Source organism: Armigeres subalbatus, chromosome 2 (genome assembly GCF_024139115.2).
Source record: "Armigeres subalbatus isolate Guangzhou_Male chromosome 2, GZ_Asu_2, whole genome shotgun sequence".
Taxonomy (NCBI): domain Eukaryota; kingdom Metazoa; phylum Arthropoda; class Insecta; order Diptera; family Culicidae; genus Armigeres; species Armigeres subalbatus.
Genome location: NC_085140.1, coordinates 233122304 through 233133712, shown reverse-complemented (window position 1 = coordinate 233133712; position 11409 = coordinate 233122304). Strand labels below are relative to the sequence as shown.

Genomic DNA, 11409 nt, shown 5'->3' with positions numbered 1-11409 from the left:
CCGCCATCCGGAGCACGTTTTTATCGAAGTTTGCGTGGGAATGAGTGCCCCAATGTTTACGTTTTTCGCCGGTTGTGTTTTGATTTTAGGATGCATTTGAGCGCCACCGGGCAAAACTGCGCAGACGCTGGAAAGCGACCAGATTTGAAAACGTGGGCCATCACAAACACGCGACATCAGAATGTTCCGTTGCAAATCTTTGAGCACAGTTGATCGGTGCAGGTGGTCGCGTATGGTAACAAATTTAAATAGACGATACTTATAAGGGCGCGAGTTAGAAAGGACTTTCCGGTTTGCATGAGTAACTATGCTGACAGACTGATTGGTGTGCGAAGAAATATTACAGCCGTGCTGCAGTTATAGTGGCTAGGAATCTATCTTTTTCCGCTTCAATGGGCGGGAAACAGCTGTGTTCTAGATGTTTACCATGGCTGGTTTGAACAAAAAAAAAGTGATTGTAAATGTTGATGATAGTGCATCGTATTGAAATCGACAGCCGTATGTTGAGTGATACAATAGCTTCCAACCTGGTTGCAGAACGAATTTCATTGAAATGTGTTTATTATTCGGAAATAAGAGAGTGTACAACGTTTTCAATACAAGAGTTGTGGCCAAAATTCACTACATTGGACGGCACACAGATGGTATTGCTTCGGTGTTAATCAATTATTTCTTTTAAGTAGGAAAATAACTTGTGCCACGATTTCCAATAACATCCAAAATAGATGCAAGGCCAGGTAGTATGAAAACTGCGCTTTTACAACATTGTGTTGATTAACGGTTGAACATGCTTCACAGGATAAGCAATGTGGACGGAGGTATTTCAAAAATCACTTGCACTCAAAATTGACATCAGAATGATTTATATTGACATGTTTCCGCAAAAGCTTCAAATATTATCTAAATTTGATGAAAAATGTTTATGTCTCTGGTAAATTTTAATAGTTATTAGCAATGATTGCATTAAATTTGAATAAAACTAATCAGACACAAAAAACGAGTCGATTATAATAGCTCAGTGCAGAATTAGTTGAAATTGTTGATAAACATTTCAACCAAACTACATAATTGTGGTAAATATATAAACAAAACAATTATAAAAAAATGTAGAAAACAATGGCCATTCCGGCCAATCCATATGCAACACATTTTATTTTTACTGTCATAAAATCGGTAAATTTTATGTGCCGAAATGTGTGCCTTAAAACATTGAATTATCCTCATAGCAACATTGATATGTGATATGATAGGTCCTTGACTTACATTTGTTTATAGATTGCAGGGACAGAACGACCTCAGTTTGTCGACGTCAATTGGTATACAACAGTTGATCATCTCTGGACCTTCTGCCAATTAAAAATGTTTTGGGATGAGCGTGTAGCTAAAACTAAACAATCTCTAAAAACTAATTTTATTCTTGGTGTATGAAAAGGTAGAAAATGTATGTGACGTGACACGCATATGTATAGGCAGTGTGAAGAAATGGACTTGCCACCAAAATCAACTAAAATAAAAATAAAACAATGAAACAGACTGGTATCAATAAAGTTGTCGGCCATTCTATTGATTTGTAGCGTGATCTTATAGCATTTCAGTACGCTTAATTGGAAAAGGAAGTTGAAAGGATATCATAGAAGTAAAAGTTCAAAATAATTCTCCAACATTGTGCAAAATAGAATTCCAATATCGCAACTTTTTATACTATTCCTTGGACGCAATAATGTGCAGGTGTTTATGATAATTGAATTTGCCATAGTCATAGTTAGTCGCGACGCCGACGGTGCTTAGAACGTAAATTTTAAAAGTTGAATGCATTACATATTCATAAGAAAGGCGATCATAAAATTGGTCTCAACAAAAAGCAAATCAATTGCAAAGTTCGACAGAATCAGTAGAAACATACATCGCAGTATCCAAAAGCAAACGTCATACTTTCTGGCACATTTTTAGAATAATGATATGATTATACCCAGATAACTAATGGGCATTAAAGTAAGCACTATAGCAGCATTATACTTGTATTGCATATGCTCCATGCTGTTTATAAGCGTTTTCAAAACCTAACTGTGCTATATTAGCATTCTCAAAGCAATCATGAGATGCACAGTCTTTAGGCAAAACTCTACATTCTGGAGAGCTTCCAGCTTCATAATCATTAATTACTCTTCAAAGTGCGTATTCATATGTAGTTTCTCAAACAAAATAAAATAAAAAAAAAGGTATTTTTAGACGAGGATTCAGAATATATAAAAATCTCATTTTGGGCAAATATGTTACATATGCAGTATCTCAAACAAGCGGTTTAAATGCACAGTATTGTTTTTCGTGAAGTGCAATAAAACAGCTACATAAGTGCCACTTTTTTAGTGATCATACGTCGAACGTTTTCTAATTTGAACCATATAAAAGTGAATATTCTTTGCACCTAATTTAGGGTCTTCTTCTTTTTCTTCTTCAATGGCTCAAAGGGTATCGACAGGTATTTCCGGTAGAGGTCTTTTTCACGACACAGTCTGCGCCAACAATATCTCAAGAGTTTACGATGCAGCTAGTTGAAATATAATAATGCCATGATGTAGCCGGATTAAATGTGTGTACATAAAGCGGGGACTATTTGTCCAATATACTTACAGTTAAGAACAAAAATCGGTAGTTTTTTTTTCTTTTTGCCTTTCGCGTATACTAAGTATACGTAAAGGCTATAGGATCACTCAAAAACCGAACTTTTGATAGAAGGCTCGGAGACCTATAGTGTTATATACCAATCGACTCAGCTCGACGAATTGAGGTGATATCTGTATGTGTGTGTGTACAAAAAAGGTGAGACACACTTTTTTGTACTTAGCCTAATCCGATTTGCTTGGTTGCATTTTGCATTCGACGCGGAATCCTTCCTAATTTCTAATCGCTATTGAAAATTGGCCCAATCGGCCATTGCGTTCCGGAGTCATTCAAAAAACATTGTTTGATTTCCCATTTTTCCCAAGGGTCCCCCCTTGGAAATTTTTTTTCGACATTGATTTTTTTTTCTCAAAAGCTACTGCAATGCATTCAAATGAAGGCAAATGAATGTGAATTGGTAAAAAAAACTGAATCTATCTCCCTAATGTGCAGTTTTGACCTCTCTTATGTGCTTTCCTTGCTATATCTTAAAATACACGAGAAAGGCACCATCACCGCTAGATGGATTCTATTACATGCATTCCTCTCTTAGACTAGGTGTTCCGTTTTTTATTAATCCTATCATCCTTCTTTGCTATAATATATTTTTGGTTGTTATTAATACATTTCAACTGCCTTTGGCAGTTAAGGGTTTCCTCTGGTTGAATTGAAACATGTAGGAGTTACAATGTTTTAAACTTATACTAAATTTAACTTAATTAAAACTAAGGGTACAGTGAGCTAATCGTTGCAATAGAACCATCACCGCAGTGTTCATTCAGAACTTCCACAGTTATCACCTGCGAGGATTCTAAGGAAAGTTACCATTTTTGCATTCGTATATCATGATACTAAATCGATGAGATGATACTTTTATGCCCAAGGAAGACAAGAAAATTTTCAACTCGAAAATTATCTAGACCAGACCGGGAATCGCTTCCGCATGCTTTGTAGTCGCGCATCTTACCGCAAGGCTGAGGAAGGGCAAAAAGCGATACTTAGGCAATTTTTTACTGGTCCCATCGGCTTCACTTTTTGATATTTTTTGCCTTCCTTGTAAACTAAGTGTACCGAAAGGCTTTATGATTGCTTCAAAAACAAACTTCTATAGCAATCCCGGAGACATACTTTTATATACTCCCGGTCAAAAGTTTGGGTTTACCCCAATGATGTTCTTGGTCCTTTAAATCGGGTGAAGCGAGCCGAGTCCTCTCTGGAGTGGCCTCAGCCATCTCCAGCTCCTAGGGAATGTGATATGGTCGGCGGAGAGAAGAACAAGCTCTACCTTAACTCTAATTTATTAATTCTAATTACGTGCTATATATACATTGTCAGGTAACTATCGAGAGGTAAATATTCATAATTATTTACCCGTCGATGAGCTGCCTGTTTTTATCATCCTAAACTACCTCGACGGGTAGTTGGTAAAGGACAATGTAGTGGTAGATCACCACATTACTCATCCCCTATGAGAAAATAAATGATTTACTATTTAAATCATTTATTTTTTCGGATTAGCTGCTTCTTCAGCTAGGAATTAATGACTAGGTGAATAATGGTAAAACAAATTTGCAGATTGGTTATTTTACAGATCCTGCACTAAAAAGGCACCTCTCAAGGCACGGCAGTGAACAAAGGGTTGTAATAACGACTTCGTCTCGAGAAGGATCATTACACCCTGCAAAACACCTAGAGTAAATACAAAAAAAAAACAATTAATTCAATTAAAGGCACCTCGCCAAGTTAATCCGTCGCTGATAATTGGATGCGCTGCTGCTGGACGATGTGATGAATCTTTCCTGTCCTCAAACGTCCTGCGAACTGCTCAACGCATCCCACCGCTGCCACCAATGAAGCGAGCCGAGTCCTCTCTGGAGTGGCCTCAGCCATCTCCAGCTCCTAGGGAATGTGATATGGTCGGTGGAGAGAAGAACAAGCTCTTCCTTAACTCTAATTTATTAATTCTAATTACGTGCTATACATACATTGTCAGGTAACTATCGAGAGGTAAATATTCATAATTATTTACCCGTCGATGAGCTGCCTGTTTTTATCATCCTGAACTACCTCGTCGGGTAGTTGGTAAAGGACAATGTAGTGGTAGATCACCACACGGGCCTGTTAGAAAATCGAAAGCAAAACCACCCATCAGGTCACAAAGGCCATGCGTATGATTTATGATTTAGATATGTCCAAACCGAATGTTGAATGCATTGCTTCTGAGGGTCTTTATGGTCATGATGAGTTGCTGTCAATTTTCTATCGAGTCTAGTTGACCTGGTAGAAAAATTAGTTCGAAGTCCAGTACGACGTGATGGGTTACTATCAATTCTGTACTAAGTGTAATTGAACTGACAGACAAAGGATTTGAATTCTGGAATGATTTGGAGAATTTAGAACAGCTTCGAGAATATTGGCTGCGTCATGTTTTTGTTACATGTTATATAGTTTTAACACGTTTGCGAGAATAAAATAGAAATATGATTGTTGCGCGGTTATTATGTAATTTTTGTCTACAAAAAAGTGGCAAACTGCCGATCCATTTAATGAAGATAACAGAATGTAGGTGTGACCAACCATCAATCTTTTTTTGGGTATTTGGCTGATAAATGCCTGGAATATTCCCAAGTCATATGCCCGGGTCGATATGCCCAAAGTCCAAAGTGTATAAAGGTTAATCTAGGAAGTAAACATTTCTAGACCAACATTTGAAAAGGGCGTAACAGCCAAAATTGATTCCTTCTGATTCTTCGTCTACATATATAGCTATACATGTGGACAAAGAATCAGAAGGAATCAATTTTGGCTGTTACGCCCTTTTCAAATGTTGGTCTAGATTTCTAGTTCATGCAAAAACATATCGAAGAAAACAAAACGTCGAAAACTGTAGGGGGAGATCCCCCAGTGCCGGACACATAAGCCATTTATCAAAAAAACTCCCTAATTATCCGGATTATGTTCAGTTTTATACCATATACACAAAATATGATCTTTGATGATTCATACAAATTACGTTTGATAATTTGGTGACAAATTTCAAGGTTCCAAAAAGTGTCCCCTAGTACCGGACACTATTGCATCATGTTCTAATATGAATAAGTCCCTTTTACATACCTAAGTGAAGACATCGTTTACAATAGCTATATTTTTCACTTTGTCTAAGTTGTAGATATTGAATTGTGTTAGCAGAGCTTATTTGACTCTCCAAATACATTTTATTACATCCTACTCCAAATTCCCACTTTTTTCAATGTCATCTTAAATTTATGTTTCTACTCATTTCTGTGGCTTTCTCATACCTTAGCAAGAAGAAAAAAATGAATCGAAGTAAGTTTCACAAAACAGGTGAAAAGAATGGTCACCTAAAAATTTCACTGTCCGGACTGGATGATCAGAATGCATTGGATTGATTTTAATATTGTTGATTCAAACCTTTTATAGTAAGGCGAAACATCAAAATTTTGAGCATTTTCGTCCAATTTCAAATTTTGACAAAGTTCACAACATGAGTATGTGATAAAACAATCAGGTAAAAGACTTTTCAATATCTTGCTTTTGAACTTCATTAAGATGGTGGAGGGACCTCTGTAGTGAACAGGCGCGGTAAAGTGGGTAACAGTTTGTTTATCCCCTGTTTATGGATTTCTGACAGAGAAATGGAGATAAACTAGCTCAAATTTCAACCTTTATCGGTTCGGTTGACAATGGGATCACCAATCACGGGGTGTAAAAAGGGGGATCTGGTCATTTACGCCCCATACACACATTTTCGCACAATTTCGACAATCCTGAGCGAATATTTCCATACCACACACCTCGTTCATGGAAACATCCATATCTCACACACTTAGTTCAGCTCGGCATTTTTTGATTCTTTTACCGAGATCCGCACAGCCGAGCGCACGGCTCGTGATTTTTTGCCGATATCTCAACTGAAAAAGCTATTTGTTTACTGCGGCACTCAAAGGAGCCGCCGTAATCAGACGTCTATTCAGTCGATATTTCAGCTAACGAACTTTAACTGAGATTTGCACAGCCGAAATCGGTGGAAAATTTAAAGTGTGCAGATGTTTGTCATCCGATCTGTGATATCCATATATCAATCAACTCAGTAAAAGCTCTAGTTTCTGTAAAATAGTATAACAAGGGCCAACATTTCATCCATTTTAATAATATAGGCGAACAAAATCTAGTATTTTTGACATGCCCTCAAATAATCCGGAATTTCTCCTGAGGCCAGAGCATGATTTTTAACCCGTTTTTCAAAACTAGATGAATTTCCTGCCGAACCATGCCAAAATCAAAGGAATATGAGCAATGGTCAATTGAAAATTGAAAAAAATCCCGCACTATCATTTTGACCAAGCCCGGTACGTCTGCATGTCAGTGATAAAACGAAGGGTTTATACCTGTCAGGTATCATTTTTAATATTATTAAGAATATGTATTTGGTTTAAAATATTTTGGTCAACTTATTTGCGTTATTTACAATATTGTTCACTTTACCTTATTTTTTCAAATTGTTGATATTGGCAATTCGGTGGCCATTTAGGAGTGGCGCGAAGTCAATTTATGTTTATATGGAAAGCTGTATGGGAAAAACTTAAAATTTATTTAAATCCCCCTACAACTCTTAAATCGTGATGAATTCGAATAAACATCCCCAACCTCCATTTTTGGAATCTATTTGAGCTCAACCAGTGGGTAACTCTTTAATTTTGATTTATATTTCCACTGTTACGTTGAGGCTAATAACACCATTTTAGCCATTTATCTCACATTCACACTGTCAATAGAACCGTTCTATCCACTCATAACTAATATGTTATCCGGAGGTCTCATTTATATAGATTCCAGAAAGGGAGGTTGGGATGTTTATTTGAATTCATCACGATTTGACAGTTGTAGGGAGACTTGAAACAAATTAAAGTATTCCCATACAAATTTCCACATAAACATAAATTGACTTCGCGCCACCCCTAAATAGCCACCGAATTGCTTGAAATTTTGCCAGGGCTCCTATATTATCAAAATGATGCTAATAGACATATGGGAGTTGGAATTTTCGAACATTTTTGAAATTTGAACTGCCCTAATAAACATATGTGAAAAAATATAGTTTGTGCAACAGGTTTGCAAAAGGATGATCGAGGCTTGCCGAGTTGGATAAATACTACGAGTGCTGAAAAAATCGAGTTTTGCAACTTGTTGCACACGCTATTTTTTGCAATGACGAAAAATGGACTTTAATGTGATAAATCTGTTCCAAAATTGAATCATTTGTTTGAGAAACTGCATAAGTCCATTTTACACTATTTCTAGAAAACAACAAAAAACTGTTTTTTAGCAAATTTCCACCGAATCTTTCTATTTCTTCGATACAGATCAATAGTTTTTGGCAAAACTCAATACCCTGGGGCACTTGCAGTGCAAAAAATGTAAGCAGTACTCCACAATTGCTCTTCAAAGTACGTGTACATATGTAGTTTCTCAAACAAACGAAATTTTTTTCATACATTCCTGAACAAAATGCAAATTCGAATTCCGGATTCAGAGCTTCATTTCAATATAGTTTTTGGTCATATGTACTATTCTAAAAGTGGAACAAACTGTAAAAAGTAGACGTACTTAACAAAATATTTTTAAGGATATTATAGAGCTTCCAAACCTTCCTTGAGTTTTGATCGAGATGTTGTATATGAGCAACAGAGTATTTTGTGAGGTCTAGGTGATAAATTGGAGTTGGAGCAGCTCCTTCAGACAGAACAACATGATAATATACAATTGTTTGTATTCCCAGACCATCAACGTTCAATCAATACCCAAACTATACTTGAGTTTTTCTTTCTTGGTCATTTGTATGTTCTGAAGCTCTTCTAAATTTGTAAGATTCACTCATATTGAAGTAGGTGAATCGAAATTTTCTACATTCTGAATGACAGTTTCTGTGTTTCAGTCGATCCTGTAAACCAAAAAAAATGCATCCTTATGGAACAGAACAAACTATCAAACTACAGGAAACTATATGAGGTGGATAAGATAACCGTGAAAAAATTGTGAGAATCGCTCAGACGACGCCTGCTGTTTGAAATCATGATTCTCATGATTTTTCGATTGCAGTATTCAGCATATTAGGGGAAAAGACGGCTTTGGCAGGTTTTGTTCTATTATTGGCAGGGGGATTTTGGTCGACTGAATTTTATTAAATTAGGCCACAATATTCTTTGATATGCAAAGAATGTTTAGGCCAAATTTGAGCATAATCAGTCATAAAAAACCCCCCTGACAATAATAAAACAAAACCTGCCAAAGCCGTCATTCCCCCTATCTTAAAACACGTAGGGACACGGCAGGTATTTTCGTCTGTTCGTCATAGTCTCGAAAACCAATACGTACGTACGTAGCTGGAAGGTCTACAAAAAATGTTATTTCGTTTTGAAAATTGATTGTTTAAACCATATGCAAGAAATCAATGGTTCTGCCAGCACTACCGGACGACCTATGGTTATCGAAGGGCAAAACCCATTTTCCTTCTTGTCGGATTTTTTTTCTTTGTGAAATGATTCCGGAAAGCTCCCATTAGCTCCAAAGCCCTATAAGATCAATTATTTTGAAATAACACACAGTTAAATTATTATTCTACGTAGTTCGGCAGTGCTGGCAGAATAAACGATTTTTTGCATATGGTTTGAACACTCAATCTTCGAGGCGTTATAACTTTTTTCGTGGACGTTCCAGCAACGTGCCTTCTTCAGCAAAGTTTTTCGGCATCCTTTGGGTTATACTTTAACGCAATGTGACACTTGGTTGGCAATGAACTGAAACCTCTAGTAGTAAAAATGCAAAAAAATACGTTCTGCCATACTAATTTCCATACAAACTTCAAACGCGATGCGGAAAGCGAGTTAGCAACCAATCGGTCCCAAATTCTGCACAGTTGTTCAGGACCCAGAATGGCTTCGGAAAACCATTGATTTGAAAAAATGACCATGACGCCCCACTCTATTATACATATACATGCTAGTAGTAGTAAAATTCTATTAATTTCGACATTTTTTTACGTTTACTACATTTAAGTATTTGACTGTATTGGTCCTTCATCTTTATGTTTTCATGTTTTTCTTTATTCCTTTATGTTCCAGTTTTAATTTTATATTCTGTTTACAGTAATATGAAATTGTAAAAAATTACAGCTTTGCATTTTTCTAAGACTAATAATTTGATAACGCTTTGTGTTATATATTGTGTCTCAGGTGGATGGGGGGTTTATGGATCGCTACACAACAAAATAATCAAATTAAAAAAAAAAGTTTGACTCGCAATTTTTAATAATACAATGAGGATAAAAAATAGACAATAAAAAACAATAACGGTTTTTTGAAATGGTTTTATAACAATTGGACAATAGGGAGAGGGGTTGTCTCAATGATCGTTACGTAATGAAAGGGGGAGTCTGATCACGCGTTACTTGTTGTTACATGAGGGGGTTCAAAATTCAGATTTTTTGCGTTACGTTATTTGTGCACAAAGCCTAACCTAGTCACTACTTACACTACGAAATATGATTACAAAAATTGGAACTAGCGCCCAGATCGTTATCTGACCAAAAAGGCGAATGACAACCGTTACTTCGTCACCGTTTGTCAAGCTGTTGTCTAAAAATAAGCTTGCTGTCGAGGGTGTCGGCCTTATTAGTCCATTTCAATGTTATGCCAATTAGGATGGTTTTACAGACTTCAAGCGGAAGATGTTTGGAGGATTTTCGATAGGGGAAGATTATGACCTGGGTCTTCGCCGCGTTGCTGAGGTACTCTGTCAGGGCATCCAGCCCTCGTTGGAGTTTTGCCACTAGCGCTCTGATCGCTCTACCTTTGTAGACTAAAGAGGTGTCTTCAGCGAACAGAGAAAGGTTGCCGCCTTCTAGAGGTTCTGGAGGTGAACAGGTTGAAAAGCAGGGACCCGAGGATACTGCCCTGGGGACACTTGCGATGATGTCGGGTGCTGATTGAGACCCGGGTTGTCCTTGCCTCCTTGCCGACAGGTAATTGTTGATGATTCTCACCTGATAGCTGGGAAGAAGGTAGCGTTGCCGCTTGTATACCATGTTTTAGAGAATGATTTGTTCCGTCTGAGGACGGGTTAGTCGGTGCACGGTGTTCCTCGATGTTGTGATTTCGACAGACTCAAGTAGCCTGTGGTGAATTCCCTTTTCGAATAGCTTGGATAATCCTGAGAGAAGGCAGATGGACGATTTTTTGTTAAAGAAAGCATTTTTTTTTCAGGATTCCAGATGGGGTTAACTTTCCCTCATTGCCAGGACGATGGGAAGACGGAGACTTTGATGAGCTTTCATGTTTTTCGATGATTTGATATAGGTCATCAATTTGCAGGCTGAGATTCCAACTGCTTCGAAAAGTCATTGGGAATCAAATTGATGTTGCTCGTTGACGGCTGCTTCGTGTGGATTGACGATGTTCTGTCCAAGATTGTGCGAGCTGACGAAGTGTAGACCTATTTCGGTTACCTTCTTTGCAGGAGTTATCAAGCGATCCTTAAAGCCATTGTTGTCTAATGGGATCAAAGGTGGAATGAGCTAAGGCTTGGATTTCAGAATTTTGGTTAATTTTCAAAAACAGCTTAGCACCGCCAGGCAGAGCGCGAATCATATTGGAGAAATCACTTTTTCTGAGGACCACCATTCTGGTCTGGATGATTTTTGTCAAGCGATTGCAACGTGTCTTAAGACTA

At 37.4% G+C, this 11409-nt stretch overlaps 1 protein-coding gene across 6 annotated transcripts in view; it reads left to right on the top strand.

Annotated features, from left to right (window-relative positions):
- The first annotated feature begins 214 nt into the window (after positions 1-214).
- Positions 215-11409, top strand: part of LOC134211888 (opioid-binding protein/cell adhesion molecule homolog) — a 166577-nt gene continuing 155382 nt past the window's right edge. The window contains exon 1 of one of the 6 annotated variants that reach the window (XM_062689254.1): positions 215-235. Coding sequence is in view for 2 of the 6 variants with exons in the window: in XM_062689250.1 (XP_062545234.1) it covers positions 554-644 (91 nt within the window). In the remaining 4 variants the exon portion in view is untranslated. Of the gene's footprint in view, positions 645-11409 lie in introns of all 6 variants that reach the window. The other 5 variants (XM_062689255.1, XM_062689250.1, XM_062689251.1 and 2 more) reach the window with 5 other exon arrangements.